General features: G+C 32.1%; 1 protein-coding gene across 1 annotated transcript; it reads left to right on the forward strand.

Annotated features, from left to right (window-relative positions):
• The first annotated feature begins 1207 nt into the window (after positions 1-1207).
• Positions 1208-8245, forward strand: LOC127732875 (keratin-associated protein 5-5-like). The gene is made up of 5 exons (XM_052242063.1): positions 1208-1339; positions 2200-2331; positions 3142-3297; positions 6619-6712; positions 8184-8245. Exons 1-5 carry the CDS (start codon positions 1279-1281, stop codon positions 8197-8199), a joined length of 459 nt encoding a protein of 152 aa, XP_052098023.1. The 5' UTR covers positions 1208-1278; the 3' UTR covers positions 8200-8245.
• The last annotated feature ends 13802 nt before the right edge of the window (positions 8246-22047 follow it).

The following is a 22047-nucleotide window of genomic DNA, read 5'->3' on the forward strand; positions in this document are numbered from 1 at the left end:
TAAGTATTGATCAGATAGTCAGACATATTGTCAGACAAGGAAGATATGTTTAAAAGTATTGATTTGTATTTTTTTGGACTGAAATTCATCAACAGATGTTAACAAAACAAGTTCGAAGAAGTATTTGTATTAAACTGACAGCATGAGTTAGTAAAAGTATATGTATATGTCCAATAGATATATTAAATCTATAATAAATTCTAAACAGTTTAGGTTTTGTAGAATATAACTGCAAATGAGTAGAGAAAAACGAATGATTTCTATAACAACCAAAAGGGAGCAGCAAAGCAGTATGTTCGAAATTCGAAAATTCTTTTTTAATATATAAACGTGGTAAAGATTTTATATTTTGAAGAAATTTCTTTTTTACAGAATTATACGCACTGGCAAACACTATTGTTATACCGTATTGTTATGTCGTATTCAAATTTCCATTGAATGGTTATGATTCCGAAATGTATTCGTAATAAATGAAGACACATATTTGTACTAATTATCAAGTATATTACTGAATTTCATTGAAGTAACATGCCGAATAAGGGCTACACCTCGATTTACATAGTAATTTACAATATGCCTTTGAACAGATGCAATTAATATAAATAAGCAAAGAAATAATTTCTTTTTAAAATGAATTAAATTGCCAAAACAAAATCAAGAAAACAAATGGGAAAGTTCAATTCTGGTCGCAAAAATGTCAAGATAACATGCAGAATAGGAAAACTAGAAAACCGCAGAATAAAAAGAGAAACCGAAAATTCGAAGTCTTAACCTCTTAGCCTCCAACTTTCAGTTATTCATACATATGTATAATTCCTACCGTATTCAGATCTATTATGCCATAATTGTAACGACATTTCGTGTTTTTCTTGTGTTGCTTCATGTCAATTAAATGCATCAGAGGTCGTGAACTCTCTCAATTTGTTGGACTGTGGTCGATACCTCTGCTGGTTGAAGAAATGATTTTTTTCATCGTAAACATAACTATGTTGCTATTAAAAACATTTCTCTGTAGAAAGTAGTGTTATATTTCTATTTTTGTAGGTTCATAGGGAGTACAACACAAACGTCCTTTTCCTTTTGGTTGTCAAGGACGTTTAACACATCCATCATCATCATGCAATTCCCACGTATAGACCAATCAAAAACTCAAAACAGTAACAATCCCATCAGGCAACATAATTTCTTTATTGGTCCATTGATCCGACTCATTTAGATATTTAAGATATAACTATCGTCGTGTTAGGCATTCTCTAAATTACCTTTCAGATAGCTAACATGGAAAAAACTGCTGTGCTCGTTTTAGTAGTGGCAATAACAATGATTAATCAGTATAAAGGTAAGTGATAATTTTTCAGGAATTTTTGATAATGATAAAACATTTTTACAAATATAAATCGATGTAGGCAGAGGTTGTTGCATACATGTAACTCAATGATTGGTTTTAGAAATCAAATTTAAGTACAACTAACATGATTTGTCTATGTTAAGTATGTCATTGCTATTAAAAAAAATATGTAATACATTGTGTTAAATGTTTAACATAAGTACACCGCATACTGCCAGTTTGTAAGACTTCCATGTTTATCAACGGCTGTAGGATAATTGATAGTCTTTGAGGGATATGACTTTGGGGTTCGTTCGTGTTGTTAAATTATTTTGTTTCTGTGAAGTGATTTTGTGGGTTGTTTATTGTTTTTTCGTCGTTTTATTTCTGGTCTGAAAGAGAATAAAATAAGTAAATTTAGCAAAAATCGAAATTACATCTGAAGGAAAGTGTTGTTCAGTATAGTTATTTTCAAATACCAATCAATTTTTTGAGATTTACTATTTATTTTCACGCTATTTTTGAAAAAACACTAACACATTACTGTGTCAAAATGTTCTTCAACACAAATGTTTAGCACATAGTACATTTAGAATTTATTTTATATATGTGAAATAATTGACAGTTTTTTTAAGAATATGATTTTGGGGTTCTTCTTGTTCCATTGCTATTTTTCATGTGAAGTGATTTTGTGGCTTGTTGCTTGTTTATTTTATTAATTTTCGTCGTTTTACTTCTGGTTATAATCTTGATTATCAAGTTGAAGCAGTGATGCATTCAACAAGAATATAATATGTTACCTTTCAAAGATTTTTGTAGAAATACAGGGTTTGATTTACTTATCTCTAGAATAATTTGTTCTAAAATTACAGGCGAACCGAACTTTGCATGTACCAGACGAGATGGATATTGTTCCGATTCTGATAGATGTCCATCATTAGGAGGTTATGTGGAAAAACTAGCTGTTAGGTGCAAGTGTGGTGATGCATGTTGCAAATGTACAGGTTAGTAAATAATTTATTTCAGCAATAATTATCGTAGAATTTCATACCGACCGACATGATTTGAAAACAAAGTATAGAAATTCCATGACATAGATTAAAGAGACATTAGTGTGCCAATCTTCAATCTCTTACCTTGAATTTGTCGAAATACTTAGGATTTTCTAAATTGACTACATCAGCTGTATTTAGAAACCTTTCGGAAATGTTTGGTTTTCAATGCACTTCAACATGTTCAACTTCATACTTTATTTGGCCCTTTTTAATTTTTTTTTATCCAGCGTCACTGGTGAGTCATTTGTAGACGGAACGCGCGTCTGGCGTACAAAATTGTAATCCTGGTATCTACGATTGGTTTATTACATACCACTCTAAGGATGTAACAAGTGGAAATGGATTTCATTTTCTATTCCTTAACAGTTCTGGAAAAACCCCTTTGTTGGGGCGTTCGTTTTATGATTAGAACAAGTATCGGCGTATCTCATATCAATACAAAAAAGTCCAATATAAACAAACTTCACTGAAACATGAAGTAATCCATTATTTCTTCGTATTCGGGTTATAATAAATGTATCTGGAACTGGTTACTAACCTGAGGAATTGAATACATCTCAGTTAATGATGGAGGGTTTTTTTTCCATTTTTACTTTCAAAACTTTATAGGACTGATGTATTTGACTTTTTTGACTTTTTTTCCATTTTTGGTATCTCTGTTTCTTAAAAATATGATTTTGTTTTTCATTTTTTGTTAATTCATCACAAAGCAGTCTCTGCTGTGAGAAATGTGTTAATCACTAATCCGTTTATACATAGACACATGTCCTAATGGTTCTTCATGTATGGGTAAAGGTGAAACCTGTAATGGAATGAAAGATCCAAACGGATGTTGTGGCACCAGGTTTTGTTGTACACCTATGACAACGACACCTGAACCAACGACACCTATAATGACAACGACACCGGAACCATGTAAGTAATTTACATATAGCTTTCACATATAATCAAAAAACTTTAGGTGGAAAATTTATAATTAATTATACTAGATTGAAAAATAGTCATACAAAAATAAATAAAAATATCAAATATCAATAAAAAAAATTCAAACAAATTGGAACGAAAAAAAACCTAAACATACGCATATCAAAGCATAGTAGATGTACTGATCGAACCTCATTAATAAAACATTTTTCTTCTAATGAAACAGACAAAGAAGTCAAAAACAAAATTTAAGAATACGATTTAATTTTAATCGTTGACCATCTCAAATTATTCAAATCAGATCTCCTATAGACAAGACACTGATAGGACAACTTTTAATATGTTCAAACAATATAGTTTCTTAGAGATTAATTAAGTCATCAAAAATGTCAAATCTAAGAATTTAAAAAAATTTGAACACAAATGAAATGCATCCTAAAGAAAAGTCATGGAAAATGTTAAGTGTCAAACGATCATTCATACAGAGCAGATAGTCAGTAAACCGTATGAATAGTTAAATTTAATTGGCATCCTACACACTACGCACCACAAGATCAACAACATACTCTATTCAATTAGAAGATCATTCATCAATTTAAATTTCGACAGACCAATTCAATAGAGAATACATAAATGACATATGGAGTACAAGTGTGACTGCACCTGATGGTCATTTCGACAAATAATTTATCTTCAGTGATGCTTGGTGCCAAATATTTCCAAATAAATCCAAAACTTAATAAAAACTTTGAATAACTGATTAAACAAAAAAGGATTATTTTGTTCTATATGTAGTTAATTTATGTCGTTAGGTTGCTGTTACGTTTTCATTTACCCCTTAAAAAATCATATTTAAGTTTTTTCATTTACCTTTCATTAAAATTTCTGAAAAGGTTTTGATTTAAACAGGTTTTGTATTTTTTGTTGATAAATAAAATTGAGAATGGAAATGGGGAATGTGCCAAAGAGACAACAACCCGACCATAGAACAGACAACAGCAGAAGGTCACCAACAGGTCTTCAATGCAGCGAGAAATTCCCGCACCCGGAGGCGTCCTTCAGCTGGCCCCTAAACAAATATATATACTAGTTCAGTGATAATGAACGCCATACTAAACTCCAAATTGTACACAAGAAACTATAAAATACCTACTTTCTCTACTTTTTTCCATTTGAAAACTGGAAAAAAATGTTTCTTCAAATTGTACAATATTTTTTATTCTTTTCAGTAAATTGGCGATTTTGCAATGAAGAATTCAATTGTCAACATTTGTTTATCTAAAATTTGTAAACTGCTTTTATATGGCTAAGAGCATAGTATGGGAAATTTCTATTATCCAAAATAATTAAGCAAAACGAAAGTAAAATTGTTACCGTAATTGGTATATTTATAGCTTTGTCGGTACGTCTTTACGTTCTCAAACGCCCCAAAAGAATCGACCTCAGGTCATCCATGATCCTAGGTCATAATCACTGAAAAAGTGTACGTCTCAAAACGTCCCGAAAGAATCTACTTCAGGTAATCCATGATCCTAGGTCATTATCACTGAAAAAGTGTACGTCTCAAAACGTCCCAGAACAATCTACTTCAAATAATCTATGATCCTAGGTCATTATCACTGAAGAAATTTACGTCTCAAAACGTCCCAGAAGAATCTACTTCTGGTAATCCATGATCCTAGTTCATTATCACTGAAAAGGTGTACGTCTAAACACGTCCCAGAAGAATCTACTTCAGGTCATCCACGATCCTAGGTCATTATCAATGAAAAGGTGTACGTCTCAAAACGTCCCGAAAGAATCGACTTCAGGTCATCCATGATCCTAGGTCATTATCACTGAAAAGGTGTACGTCTCAAATCGTCCAGAAAGAATCGATTTCAGGTCATACACGATCCTAGGTCATTATCACTAAAAAGGTTTACGTCTCAAAACTGTCCCGATAAAATCGACCTCAGGTCATCCATGATCCTAGGTTATTATGACTGAAAAGGTGTACGTCATAAATACATGTTCATGACAGTTCTATTTCGTTTAATAAGCTCCAAATATTCAATATAAGGTCGTCATCTACAGTATTTTATGAAACGTTTGAAAAAAAAAATGATTATAATCGAATCACGAATATGAGAATAACATGACCTACCCTATTTAATCGGGATACGTTTCAGAAAAAAGTTGAAAATAAACAGGCTGATATTGGTACATATTTGTAAATCATTTATGTAATACGTCGTCTTGTTGACTGTTGACGCGCGATTTTACACCAGTTCTTAAAACCTTCCTTCCTTTATGGGTGGATTCTACATAGATAAAAAAAAATTCGTATAATAAAAAAGCAAAATGAGGATGTTAAATTTGATGTATGCCTTTTTGTGCTTCTTCGTTACATTTGTTTGTTTTTATAGTGATTAAGATGATAACACAATGTTGACTGCTGTACCCCTATTTTTGACCTTTTTACCTATTGTGTCTGTTTGTTTTGTTCACGCATCGTTGTCAATATAATGGAATTTGAGCGACTATCATACAAGTGAGAGGTTTAGCTAGCTATAAAACCAGGTTCAATTCACCATTTTCTACATATGAAAATGCCTGTACCAAGTCAGGAATATGACAGTTGTTATCCATTCGTTTGATGTGTTTGAGCTTTTGATTTTGCCATTTGATTAGGGACTTTCCTTTTTGAATTTTCCTCGGAGTTCAGTATTTTTGTGATTTTACTTTTTACTACCTGAGTGTTTCATCAGCCCCGTAGCTCAATACTTTTGGACTGGCATGGCAATATGGATATATTGTTTTTATTGAAATTAGCTATAGTTATACATTTTAGAAAACCATTTTGAATCAAATAATGTCTCTCTTTCATACACAGCACTGATTCCCTGTTCGGGTTTATACTGGTACATGTTTATGAAAATATTATAGCTCTCAATAAATGTATTTAGAGTGAGGATTTTCAAATCTTATGACCTCCAATATCATTGAGGAGACATTAACTGCAGAAATGCTCACCGTAAGCAGTACAATTAGGTACTGTTAATGTTAATAAATTAAGTTGATAGGATTAAGAGCACGGTATCAAATGTTTTACGGTCATCAGATCATTGTTGTTAACAAAAAAATTAAAAAAAGAAAATACATGAAAGGGAAATCAAAAACCTTTAGTCGAAGAAAGATAGACATAACAGTAGATGTAAGATAAAAAGACAAAGAACAGTAAAAATATGATGTGCTAAAAATTGGATAACTACAGTATTGTTTGTAATGTTGCCAAAATATGTACTATTAACTAATTTTATCATTTTACAGGTGTACAAGACTGTACAGGTGAGTGTATGGACCAGTGCACAGAGTCCGAAATAGAGGTCGCTATTGCTCAGTGCTGCGGATCGAAATGTTGTAGGTAGGTTTAAGTAAACAAACCATATAATATGATTTTCGTGCATACAATGTATCACTCTTGTTAGATAACAATAAATTATACCCAAGCTGTGTAAACACACGTGCATGTATGTGTACATGTAGATATGTACAATGATCGATAAATAAGAAGTTTAATGGGGAGGTCTAAACAGATATATACTATACAGTCAATTCAAAAGTATGCAGAAAATGTAAGATAAGTGGCAGGAACCCTATCCAAAACAACGGCTTGCATTCATAACATCATTTGCTGTTGTCTCTTGTCTAATCTTAGTGTGGTGGTTTTATTAAGGATTTTCTTATCCCAGGAATAGATTACCTTAGCTGTATTTGGCACAACTTTTTGAAATTTTGGGTCCCCAATGCTCTTCAACTTTGTACTTGTTTGGCTTTATAAATATTTTGATCTGAGCGTCACTAATGAGTCTTATGTAGACGAAACGCGCGTCTGGCGTATTAAATTATAGTCCTGGTACCTTTGATTGATAACTATTAGGAATATAGAATTGATTCAAAATATTTGTTAGTCTCCGTTAAAGAAAAATCACATTTGGTTCAAAGCCGTGGTTATTTAACGTTAAACATATTTTAAAGAAACTTGTTGAAGCTTAAAATGTTTATCTATCGATAATGTTTGTCTCATCGATGTATAATCCTTATGTCCTTTAATTAATAGCTGAATCGGGTATTTCGTTCAAATGTTGTGTAGAATTCAATATTACAATTAAAGCTCATAATGGTTTACCCAACTCTTGAACTAAAATAGATTTGGCTCGTTACATTTTCATAAAATTTTACGAAATATTTACTTTGGCCTGTTGACAAAAATATAAAAATTTCAAAATGTTATAACCATACAATTTACGGAATAATTTCATTGGATCATTTAGCAGTTTGATAAACACCTTTTTGGATTATTGAGAAGCTTGTTTTCTCTAGAATATCAGTTTGTACTTAAAACGTTCAGCTGATTTTTAAAGATTTAACTCCATTATGTGTTCTATACCCCCTCACAACTGAATAGGCATTACCTAAATTACAAGGTTATCATTTTAAATCAATAAAATTCAAATTTTACAAATTCCCCTAAATGAAATCGTGATATTTTTTAATTACTCGATTTTCCTGGGTTTTTTTTATCAATTCTTTAGTGTGCTTAAGAATGGAAAAATGTGTACATAGCCAAACTACCACTTTATTAAAATAAACATTATGATAATTAATTGATGACGTGCATTTTCTATATGATCTGTACAAATAACAATAACTTTCTTGGACTACTAATGCATGTTAAATATTCAAGTAATACAAGCTAACAAAATGCTTGATTTTTGCTTTATTTAATAAAAAAACTTAATATACTTAACATTTTGTAATTTTATATTCCATGAATTTTATGTATTTGGTCCTTTTTTATTATATATGTTAACGATACAATCATATAATTTCAGAATACCTTTTCGCTAACCTAACTTTGAAGCTGACAGAAGACAACATTTTGTGTAAAGATATACAGTTATAATAAAAAATATAAGAAATTGTATAGTATTAATAATGATTCAAACCCAAAACGAAAATAAACAAAACGGTTAATCTCGAAATTATCGTAAATGCCGTTTATTGTTTGTCCATTGCTACGTCCTTCTTTGCATTTTTCTCTTCGAAAATGTCATTCCTGAATTCAATTCTACCAGTGGCTGCGTTGTCTTGGTACGTCATCTATAGTGATCTTTAGCCTGTCAACACTGAGGTTGTGAGCTCGATTGCCGGTCTGGGCAAGGTTCGTTTGACTCCAATCTTAGCTGACTAGGTTTGTTAGCTTTCCTGCAGAAAGCCCATGGTTCTCTCCAGGCATTTCGACTTTCTCCACCAATATAAAAAAACTGTCCGCCATGACATGATATAGCCAAGAGTGCTAAAAGTGACATTAAAGACCAAGAAACCATAAAAAAAATTATAGCGATTGTGAATTAAGAAAGATAACTGAGACCTGTTTGATGTACAAGTTATGCCTTAAGTCTCTTCCTGAGTATGATGGATAGTAAAAAGTTATATCCTGATCCTTAAGTCACTTTTTGTGTATAATGGATAATATTATGTCGATTGCAATGTATTCTGACATTCTTATGTTGCACACGTGCTTCTCTCAAATAGGACATCGTTTGAATATTTGAAGCGGTTTGGACACTCAGATACTGTTGTAATCTTGAAGATTATATTTCTAACTTCTTTAAAACATACTTTTATTCCAGTTTACTCTTCAGTTCCAGTCCAATTTGTTGTCAATATAACATAACTATAAACAACTCTCATACAAGTGGAAGGTTTAGCTAGCTTATTAAACCAGGCTTAACCCATCATATATTTCTTGGATAATGCTGGAACCAAGTCAGGAATATTGCGGTTGTTTTAACTTGTTCTATTGATTGATAACGTTTGATTTTGATAGTTTTTATGAACTTCCCCTTTTTGAATTTGCAATTGTTTTTTGAGTTCGGTATTTTTGTTGTATTTTTTTTAAAATAGAAAACCCGAAGCGCTTTTTAGATTTACCTTCATAGAGAACGTTCAATCTCACGTTGGTTCATGTTAAGATGATTTTGTGTTCAAATTCTTTATAAACCATTATTTCAAGTGACATACTTTGATTAGCCATTTTTACCCGCAAGCAATGATTAACACAGTTAGATTAACTAAGAGTTCAGTTCTCAGCTACTGATATAGTTTTTGACATATTTTATGAAATTACCAGTCGCTAATTTTAGAAATTATTACGAAACAAGGTTCCCTCAGGCAAATTTGACCTTTTATGAATTTGGCTATTCCTTTATGTCCCCTTTGGTCAGTTAGCTCCAAACGTTTCTTCGTATGTATACATATAAGAATAAGGAGATATGGTATGATTGCCAATGAAACAACTATTTACTAGAATTCAAAAGACGACGATAAAAGCAAAATTATTGGTCTTCGTACAGTCTTCATCGATGAGAAAAAAAACCATACCGTATAGCCAGCTATAAAAGGCCCGGACATGAATAATGTAAATCAATTCAAACGAGAAAACTCACGGTCTTATTTATACAATATAATTTACGAACCCTGGATTTCAAATATAAAATTGTGAGCGTTCCTGATGAAGGTTTATCCAGAAAACCGCTTCGGAAGTTTGGAATTTATGGTATGTTGCTTTCATTGGATAAAAAATTAACAGTTGTATTGGTTTAGTGTTAAACAATGTATTATTGAATTAACGCACCCGGTCTTTTGGAGTTCATTCGATTTCCTCAGTTTTTGTTTGCTACGTTGATTTGTATAAGTGAGGCGAAATATACCAAAGGGACATTCAAACTCATAAGTCGAAAATAATCTGACCAAGCCATGGTTTGTATCTAATTAATAAATTTATGAATTTGAAATCAGTAAAATATTGTTGACATTTATCGGCTAACGATAAATATTAGTTCAACACGGATTATCTCATGCCGTTTGTTTTTTTTGGGTTTTTTTTTCTCGTACTATAGTAACGTTTGTGGGTCACTCTATTTGGTTCATTTATCTATTTAATTATAAGTAATTTTTAACTGTTTTCTCAGAAAGATTGATTATTATTATTTTATTACTTTCCGAATTTTTCATTCATTAAATTTTAGTGACGTAACAAAACACGCATTGGCATTCAAAATATTTTCCCTTCTCAACCAATCAGAGAGCTCGATTAATTTCCCGGAGAAATTTATCTCGTGCAGTGATTGTCTTCTGGAAATCATTCCCAGCTCAGATTCTCAGGTGTGTAGACGTATAGGTAAAGAGGGAATTTTTCACCATGTGCGCGATGTTTTTGAGGTGGTCTCGGTTAGGAATCTCTCACTCTTTTTGTGTTATATTTAGTGTATTGAAAAAAATGTGTATTTCAGTGTTTTCTAGGTAAGAAGTCCCCCCCCCCCCCCCTTTGATGTATATATTGGCTGACTAAAACTGGCTAGTTTTGGTCAGGGTTTGCATTGAATATTAAAGCTGAAACTTTGAATATTTACGTATTGAGACGTACTTTATTTAGAAAGCGGTTCGCGGGTTAAATGAGTTAAATTATCAGCTGAGTTTTTGAAAAGTTCTTTGAACTGAATAAAAGTTGTCAGTTTGCGAATTTCGAGATTCGATTAACTGTTCAGCTTGTCAGTTGTTTAGGTTAAAGGGGCACTAGCTGTCAAATTCATGTTCACCGATTTGACTCAAATTCTCATATTTGATTTATAACAATGTAAAACATTTATCCAAATTATAAAAAGTCTAGATTAAACATTATACCGGGCATGGGATCGATAATATGTAGCGTGTGCATATTAGTCTAGACGCCATCTAATTAACTGTCGAGTTGTCCTCCTATGTCCTCCGATTGCCATATAAGCGATATAAACATAGATATAGATATAAATAGATATCAGATTCGTGCATTTGGATTTTTCTAGGTATTCACACTAGCGGATTTAGGGGGGTTTGGTGGGGGGGGGGGGGGGGGGGGGGGGTCGGGAACCCCCCGCTTGAAAATCTTGAAATATTTTTTGTGAGCAAAAAGCATACAATCACTTAATCATTTCTTTTTTTAATGTTATCTTTATTAAAAAATGAATATTCAGTGAGCACTTAATTGGGTGACACGTTGTGGCTACACTCCGTTAAATACACACATGTCATAATTACATTGTCCTGGGTGAAAATAATTAGAGGATCAAAGGATTTAATTTAGACCATCCAAGGCTGATATCCTATATTGTATTACTTTGTTGGTTTAATAGTTAAAACGACGTTTTCTGATAGCTTGATTTGAAGAAAAATACTTTCTCACTCTATAATACCCACAAGATTTTTTTTATTATTTTTTTTTAATTCTGCAACTGCTGCGACACCTGCTGACTCTAAGGATATTGCAAACTTTATTTCCACATTTTTACCTAGTGCTGATATGTATAGCATTCTAATGAAAACTGGCAACCACTTATCATAGTTTTTTTTCTTTTCCTAAAAGATGCTTCAAATATGCGTGGCTGCACTATTACCCATGGATTGTCTATTTAACTTCACCGACGGAGTTTACTGCAAATTTTGCGTTTTGTTCGCTACTGACCACAACCTCGGACACAGAATTTGGTAAAGGTATATGGTGAATGTAAATTTCACGGAAACACAGAATACCACCAAACAGCCTTATTAAGAGCATTACAAGACTTTCAGCTCTTTCAAACTCTGAAAGACCTATTTGCGATCAACCATAACAAGAGAGAGACTCAATGGCCTTGTTTTAATGCATATTCATATCAGCACGGAAATTGATTTACCTTTGTTTCACTTTCAATGTTGACATTCTTTTCCTTTAAATAATTGAACACGCACAACGCATGCGGTATCCCTTTCTAGCTAAGGGGTTAAATATTGAAGTTCACATGCATACGGATTCAATGAGGTCGAATTATTCACTTGCAAATGAAGAATTCCTCATCAATATTTCTTAGCTTATTTTGACAAAATTGAACCATACTGGCTGCTAAAGGCGATATTTTAGTTCACTTTCATTAATGTTTGAACAAAAAAATCATATATATATCTCGTAGCTAGTGCCCCTTTAAAGTTATTTTTAGATTGCTTGAAAAAAAGATTAAAGTTCATTATTTGTTGGCATTTTCATACGTGTCTCAAATCTATGACTTGAACTTAAAGACAGAAAAATAAAGTATTAAAACGTTTACAAGCGAGTTTTAAATGCAGACCCTGGGCAGAATGGCAGAGTGGGTCTTTAGAGAAAATTATAGTTGTAAAAACATTTACATTTGTGGTCTAAGAAATATAGAGACTGCTGAATAAGAGACCAATGGGATTACAAAATCATAAATTAATGTACTTTGAGACGCAGCTGAATTATATTGTCTAATAACAATTGTGTGTTATTCAATAAAATTTGTAATTTACTGAATTATTTTATTACAGATAAACGCCTTGTCCCGGGCCTGAGTTAAGTTTTTGTGATTAAAATTAATCCTTGTTACTCCGCTTTGTATAGGAAATAACTTAGACATCAACCCATTCCTCTTATGGTTTGGTATTTGGTACCAGTCTACTCTGAAATTTTGGTATGAAAAGTTTGAGTTGCTGAAATGTGTTTTAGTCATTCCTGACTACAGACCGTTTGGGTATAAGCACTTGCAGGACAGAACGAGTTATTTTGATTCAACTTTCCTTCATTGATTTACCCGCTGGTTCTTATTATTTGAATATTTGGTATTCTTGTTAATTTACTGGCCTTTGAAATTGAGAGATAGTTTTTTAAAAGTCTGACTTAACGTTTGTTGTCCCGTGCTGGAAACGACCACTATTATCAGGTCGGGCTAGTTACATTTTGTCCGACGGTATGTTCCACCTTTATTCATTGCTTAACCCCAAATTTGTTTACATGTAGTAGCTTTCCTCTGAGACCTACTATAGAGATAGATTTGGATTGTTCTTCATATGTAGGTTAGAACTAAATATACTACAGATATTCCATTCTAGATGCAGCTTGATGCTTGTGGTATGGAACCGAGGAGACAAATTATATACTGAACTTCTACCAGAACAAATGATTTTGTGATTTTTTCTGTAAATTCATTGAATATCGTCGAAACCTTTTATTGGTACACCGCCAGCTCCTGTTCTGTCTTGTGACGAACCAGATTGTTTCACCTGTTGGTATAGATAGTCCGAAACTATGAAAGTCTGACTGCGGTCAAGGTCAAAGATTAGCATCTGGTTAGTCGTAAGTGCAGACTAGTCACTCTTTATCAACTGTTCGAGAAAGATTCTAGAAGCTACTTATGACTGGATATCTGGGTATAATAACCATCAGATATATAGTTCTTGAATACACAGGTTTAAACCATTTATAAACTGGTGGAATAAACCGGTAAATAATATACCTTATAAAACTTTAAAATATTCTAAAGACGGGAATAACTATAATTGAAGTCCTAGAGCGAAAGCTTAGGCCGAACCCTACCCTAGATTTAGACTAAAGGAAAGGTTGTTGGGTTGCTGTCTATTAAATACAAAGTCCTGTTAAGGGTCCATAGACAGTACCCCGGCTTCGTTTTACTATAAGGTCATTAACTAGGACAGTTGTTACTCAATGATTTACTCATTTTTTGCTTAATATATGATTGTTTTATTTGTTTTGAATTGTAATTTAAATTTGTAGATGGTTGTATTGGTCAGAGGAATATGTTTTGTGTCGATTTTTCATAGTTTTGAATTTTTTATTGAATTGAATTTTTTTTGGTTATAATTGAGGTATATGAATCAAATCTTTCGGTCTTGTTGTCCGACCCGGAATATAGAACAATTCCGTTTCCGACCCGGAATATAGCACAATTCCACAGTACTGTTGAACTGTGCCCTTCAAGTCCGAAAGAAAGAAAGAATAAAATGCAATTGGATAATAGTTATTTGTCAAGTTTCTACAACTGAATTGATTATACAAATGTCTAGGATCAGCAAAAATATCTTTATCGAGGCAATGGAAGCCCGGAGAGATTTAGGCTATGTTAGGGTCTTTTGGTCTTTCCGACCAAAATCACCCTCAGATTGATGATTACAAAATAATGTACCACCGTTTGTGTTAAACATCATACACTAACAGGCACAACTGCAGTAACTTCAAAGCTGAATTGGCAAAAGATTTGCCCGAACAAACTAGTGCAACCGCTGGAACTGATGTGTCAGGCATGCGTGTTCAATCTATCTGCCAAGTTTCAATTTGGGATATTTGGTTTTTTTTTTTTCTGCGAAAAGAAGACATTTAAAAATAGAATAAAATGACCGAGAGCATAGTTCAAGGGAATCAGGGTTTGAATAGAATGATCAGCATTTATTGACAATGTAGTCTATCATTCAAGTTGCATAACAAAAACTCTGTTGAAAAAAGATAGAACAATTAAGTCAGACGGCTTGAACAACGGTGTCACCTTAGTAGAAGACGACACCGCTTTTAAGTCGCTCCTTTCTTGTTTACACGAAAATTTGCTAGTTGCTAAAAAGGCATTCCCCATGCAGCAACTATTGCAAAGTATCTTTCTTATATTACCGATCACATTACCAAGACATTCCCAGTTAGAAAATTACAAGAAAAACTGGAAAGGTATTAAGGCGATTCAATTACAGTGCAACCACAGCGCGCTAAAGGGAAGTCAAAGTTTAAACTTGCAGAGAGGTGAGAGTTTTGTTTTGCTCCGTGTTGAAGGCATCACTGTAACTTTGAGTGAAGAACAGCAATAAAAGCGCTGTTCCTTTACTTTTTGTGTGTTTCTTTGTTGTGCATGTACTGGTTTTGTGTCATAAATGGATACCCCTTATCCTTTGTTTTTCTATTGGTACATGTTGTACATTTTAGTAGCATAGACAACTTTGGTGTACTATCCGCGATCTGAATTTAGAAAATTTCAGTCTTATTTCAGGAAATCAAGGTAATATACTAAGTATTACATTTGTATGTTTCTCCGTCAAAAGTCAAAACTAGTTAACCCAATAAGTACGTTGAGCATGCTTTAAGGTACTGTGGGCAATCTTTAGAACGGTATTCTAGTATTATTCATTATTCTGTATTGGACTTCGTTATGTATTGCAATTATATCGTGCAATTCCCGTATTGACTTTTATATTGTATGTTCTTTTTCGTACATCTTTTAAACAAATTTTCCGATATTGTAAAGGTAGATGGTCGAAATCATTACATTAATTGAATACCGCCACATCTGTTAAAGGTTGTATAATGTGCTGTTGAATGGGTCTAGTGATTTGGATAATTTGTTTTGAGCACTGAAATTTTGTTTTTTTTTTGTATAATTTATTCACAACTTTAATAAACTCGATATTTTAAGAGGTTGACATATGGTTTAAAAAACTTAAGCTATCGTTGAAGACTTATGTTACCTTCTGGATGTGCTTTGGGTTTGTTTGTGTCGATGGTTTGTTGTATCATTGACGTTGGAAATCAGCTATCGTTAAAGACTTATGTTACCTTCTGGATGTGCTATGGTTTTGTTTGTCGATGATGAGTTGTTGTATCATTAACGTTGGGAATCAGCTATCGTTGAAGACTTATGATGCCTTCTGGATGTGCTTTTGTTTTGTTTGTCGATGATGGGTTGTTGTATCATTAACGTTGGAAATCAGCTATCGTTTAAGACTTCTGTTGCCTTCTGGATGTGCTTTGGTTTTGTTTATCGATGATGGGTTGTTGTATCATTGACGTTGGAAATCAGCTATCTTGGAAGACTTATGTTGCCTTCTGGGTGTGCTATTGTTTTGTTTGTCGATGGGTTGTTGTATTATTTAAGTATTCTGAACTGTGATCTCTATATATATGTACAATATCAACAATGACAACAACTGTATCCTGCAATCAGCCAACTATTGTACAAACAACAGGTACATATACAATATCTGTACATTGTCTGAAAATATAAAATTTATTTGTATGAGCTTTAGAAACAGGACGAAAAGAGTAGCTCGCCGAGCTTTTCTCCTGTTTCGCAGCGAGTACAAATAAATTTTATATTTTCCGACAATGTACATATGTTGATTTTATCCTGAAATTTACACCCAACACTAGAAACTTTAGTTGTTCAAATCTAAATCATTGTCTCTAATTTTTCACAGAAATCGACATAGTTTAAACGCGGACCGCGAAGAGGACCCCAATATGAACTGGTACGCTAAAAGAAATATCCATATTACCGCTTGCTCAACATGGAAGAGAGGTAACAGGAGACTTTATTTGTACAAGTACAAATAAAGCAAAAATGTATTTGTGTACCTGTTATTTGTACATAGTTGGATGATTGCAGGATAAATAATTAAACTGTTGTTTTATTTGTATTTGTACTTGTACAAATAAAGTCACCTGTTTCCCAATTTTAATGTTGAGCAGAAGTAACGGGATATTCTTTTTTTTTTAAGTAACAGTTCATTTTGGGGTCCTCTTCGCGGTCAGCGTTTAAACTTCGTCGATTTCTTTGAAAATCAGAGCCAATGATTTTGATTTAAACAACTAAAGCTTCAAGTGCCGGGTGTAAATTGCAGAAAAAAAATAAATGTACATTGCCGAAAATATAAAATGTATTTGTACTCTCTACGAAACAGGAGAAAAGCTCGGCGAGCGTCGCTTTTGGTGCTGTTTCTAAAGCTCGTAAAAATACATTTTATATTTTCCGACAATGTGCATATATTGTATATATATTTGTATCTTGAATATCTTCAGACTTCGTATTTTAAAAAAAGAACTAACTTAATTTTGAATTTAATCGATACTATAGCAGACTTCTTTTATAGAATTCCATTATTTTGAATGTCAGATAACGGTCATGAAGTGTTTTATAAAGTCATGTTTGATATCTTCTTTAAATGTGATACAATTTCCTCAAGTGCTACTCGTGACATAATTACAAGGCATGGAAATATTGGAAAAAACATTCAAATTTGTCTTTTAATCTGTATATGTAAAAAAAATTACAAAAGTTCCAAAATTACACATTTGAAACATATAACGAATAAAACAAACTATATCTCTTGTGAATTACCTCCCTTTTGTCAGGATTAGATGTTCTTTGTTTTTGTCACAAACTAACTGTGTTTATACTTTTATGACAATAAACATATTATTATTATTTTATTGATCGACGTGATATTTTGAGTTGATGTTTGATATGTCCATAAAATGTAAAAACAATTTCTTCACATGTCACGCAAAATTACAAGGCGTAGGAATATTTGGGGGAAACACATGTCAAAATGAAAAAATATATATTTATGTAAAAATTGGAATAAAATATTCATATTTCAGGAGAATACAAATATTTTATTCGGTATATAAAAATAACGGTATAGTACTATTGTTACACAGTCATTAAAAAATAAATTGTTTTTAAAGTGTATAACCTCTCTCTTGCCGGTATTATATTTTTTATGTATTTACTTCTTTGGAATGTACCCCGTATTGCATTTGTCCTTTTGTGTTTCGCCATCTGTTGCTACATGTATGAGTCTCAAACTATTATCTATATATAAATGACCAACTAGCAAGTTTGAACCAATTGTTGACATACAAATGTAATAATTTCAAACTCAGATTGGTTGAAGCATTCATTCAATAGTTATCACATGTTCCTTATGCTTAAAAGAGATATTATACTGTTCCGGAACCTTGATTAAAAAAAGAATCATTAAAGATACCAGGCTTAATTGGTTTTTTTTTGTCTTCAGACGTTTCGTCTACATAAGACTCGTTAGTGACGCTCGGATCAAAACAGTTCGAAGGCCAAATCAAATACGGAGTTGAAGAGCTTTAGAAACCAACAGTTCTAAAATGTTGTTCCAAATAAAGCATTATGTAGTTGGTTATATTCTTGTTCTTTAGTCTTTACGATATTTAGTAGATTGTTGTATCATACACATCATACTATATTCTTGTTCTTTGGTCTTTACGGTATTTAGTAGATTGTTGTATAATACACATCATACTATATTCTTGTTCTTTGGTCTTTACGGTATTTAGTAGATTGTTGTATCATACACATCATACTATATTCTTGTTCTTTGGTCTTTACGGTATTTGGTAGATTGTTGTATCATACACATCATACTATACTCTTGTTCTTTGGTCTTTACGGTATTTAGTAGATTGTTGTATCATACACATCATACTATATTCTTGTTCTTTGGTCTTTACGGTATTTAGTAGATTGTTGTATCATACACATCATACTATATTCTTGTTCTTTGGTCTTTGCGGTATTTGGTAGATTGTTGTATCATACACATCATACTATACTCTTGTTCTTTGGTCTTTACGGTATTTAGTAGATTGTTGTATCATACTCATCATACTATACTCTTGTTCTTTGGTCTTTACGGTATTTAGTAGATTGTTGTATCATACACATCATACTATATTCTTGTTCTTTGTTCATTACGGTATTTGGTAGATTGTTGTATCATACACATCATACTATATTCTTGTTCTTTGGTCTTTACGGTATTTAGTAGATTGTTGTATCATACACATCATACTATACTCTTGTTCTTTGGTCTTTACGGTATTTAGTAGATTGTTGTATCATACACATCATACTATATTCTTGTTCTTTGGTCTTTACGGTATTTAGTAGATTGTTGTATCATACACATCATACTATATTCTTGTTCTTTGGTCTTTACGGTATTTAGTAGATTGTTGTATCATACACATCATACTATATTATTTGGTCTTTACGGTATTTAGTAGATTGTTGTATCATACACATCATACTATATTCTTGTTCTTTGGTCTTTATGGTATTTGGTAGATTGTTGTATCATAAACATCATACTATACTCTTGTTCTTTGGTCTTTACGGTATTTAGTAGATAGTTGTATCATACACATCATACTATATTCTTGTTCTTTGGTCTTTACGGTATTTAGTAGATTGTTGTATCATACACATCATACTATATTCTTGTTCTTTGGTCTTTAAGGTATTTAGTAGATTGTTGTATCATACACATCATACTATATTCTTGTTCTTTGGCCTTTACGGTATTTAGTAGATTGTTGTATCATACACATCATACTATACTCTTGTTCTTTGGTCTTGACGGTATTTAGTAGATTGTTGTATCATACACATCATACTATATTCTTTGGTCTTTACGGTATTTAGTAGATTGTTGTATCATACACATCATACTATATTCTTTGGTCTTTACGGTATTTAGTAGATTGTTGTATCATACACATCATACTATATTCTTTGGTCTTTACGGTATTTGGTAGATTGTTGTATCATACACATCATACTATATTTTTGTTCTTTGGTCTTTACGGTATTTGGTAGATTGTTGTATCATACACATCATACTATATTCTTGTTCTTTGGTCTTTACGGTATTTAGTAGATTGTTGTATCATACACATCATACTATATTCTTATTCTTTGGTCTTTACGGTATTTAGTAGATTGTTGTATCATACACATCATACTATATTCTTTGGTCTTTACGGTATTTAGTAGATTGTTGTATCATACACATCATACTATATTCTTTGGTCTTTACGGTATTTGGTAGATTGTTGTATCATACACATCATACTATATTCTTGTTCTTTGGTCTTTACGGTATTTAGTAGATTGTTGTATCATACACATCATACTATATTCTTGTTCTTTGGTCTTTACGGTATTTAGTAGATTGTTGTATCATACACATCATACTATATTCTTTGGTCTTTACGGTATTTAGTAGATTGTTGTATCATACACATCATACTATATTCTTTGGTCTTTACGGTATTTGGTAGATTGTTGTATCATACACATCATACTATATTCTTGTTCTTTGGTCTTTACGGTATTTGGTAGATTGTTGTATCATACACATCATACTATATTCTTGTTCTTTGGTCTTTACGGTATTTAGTAGATTGTTGTATCATACACATCATACTATATTCTTTGGTCTTTACGGTATTTAGTAGATTGTTGTATCATACACATCATACTATATTCTTTGGTCTTTACGGTATTTGGTAGATTGTTGTATCATACACATCATACTATACTCTTGTTCTTTGGTCTTTACGGTATTTAGTAGATTGTTGTATCATACACATCATACTATATTCTTTGGTCTTTACGGTATTTAGTAGATTGTTGTATCATACACATCATACTATATTCTTGTTCTTTGGTCTTTACGGTATTTAGTAGATTGTTGTATCATACACATCATACTATATTCTTGTTCTTTGGTCTTTACGGTATTTAGTAGATTGTTGTATCATACACATCATACTATATTCTTGTTCTTTGGTCTTTACGGTATTTAGTAGATTGTTGTATCATACACATCATACTATATTCTTGTTCTTTGGTCTTTACGGTATTTAGTAGATTGTTGTATCATACACATCATACTATATTCTTGTTCTTTGGTCTGTATGGTATTTAGTAGATTGTTGTATCATACACATCATACTATACTCTTGTTCTTTGGTCTTTACGGTATTTAGTAGATTGTTGTATCATACACATCATACTATATTCTTGTTCTTTGGTCTTTACGGTATTTAGTAGATTGTTGTATCATACACGTCATACTATATTCTTGTTCTTTGGTCTTTACGGTATTTAGTAGATTGTTGTATCATACACATCATACTATATTCTTTGGTCTTTACGCTATTAAGTAGATTGTTGTATCATACACATCATACTATATTATTTGGTCTTTACGGTATTTAGTAGATTGTTGTATCATACACATCATACTATACTCTTTGGTCTTTGGTCTTTACGGTATTTAGTAGATTGCTGTATCATACACATCATACTATATTCTTGTTCTTTGGTCTTTACGGTATTTAGTAGATTGTTGTATCATACACATCATACTATATTCTTTGGTCTTTACGGTATTTAGTAGATTGTTGTATCATACACATCATACTATACTCTTTGGTCTTTACGGTATTTAGTAGATTGTTGTATCATACACATCATACTATATTCTTTGGTCTTTACGGTATTTAGTAGATTGTTGTATCATACACATCATACTATATTCTTTGGTCTTTACGGTATTTAGTAGATTGTTGTATCATACACATCATACTATATTCTTTGGTCTTTACGGTATTTACTAGATTGTTGTATCATACACATCATACTATACTCTCGTTCTTTGGTCTTTACGGTATTTAGTAGATTGTTGTATCATACACATCATACTATATTCTTGTTCTTTGGTCTTTACGGTATTTAGTAGATTGTTGTATCATACACATCATACTATATTCTTGTTCTTTGGTCTTTACGGTATTTGGTAGACTGTTGTATCATTCACATCATACTATATTCTTGTTCTTTGGTCTTTACGGTATTTGGTAGATTGTTGTATCATACACATCATACTATATTCTTGTTCTTTGGTCTTTACGGTATTTGGTAGATTGTTGTATCATACACATCATACTATATTCTTGTTCTTTGGTCTTTACGGTATTTGGTAGATTGTTGTATCATACACATCATACTATATTCTTGTTCTTTGGTCTTTACCTTTACGGTATTTAGTAGATTGTTGTATCATACACATCATACTATATTCTTTGGTCTTTACGGTATTTAGTAGATTGTTGTATCCTACACATCAAACTATACTCTTTGGTCTTTGGTCTTTACGGTATTTAGTAGATTGTTGTATCATACACATCATACTATACTCTTGTTCTTTGGTCTTTACGGTATTTAGTAG

The sequence above is a fragment of the Mytilus californianus genome, unplaced genomic scaffold (assembly GCF_021869535.1).
Source record: "Mytilus californianus isolate M0D057914Y unplaced genomic scaffold, xbMytCali1.0.p SCAF_29, whole genome shotgun sequence".
NCBI lineage: Eukaryota > Metazoa > Mollusca > Bivalvia > Mytilida > Mytilidae > Mytilus > Mytilus californianus.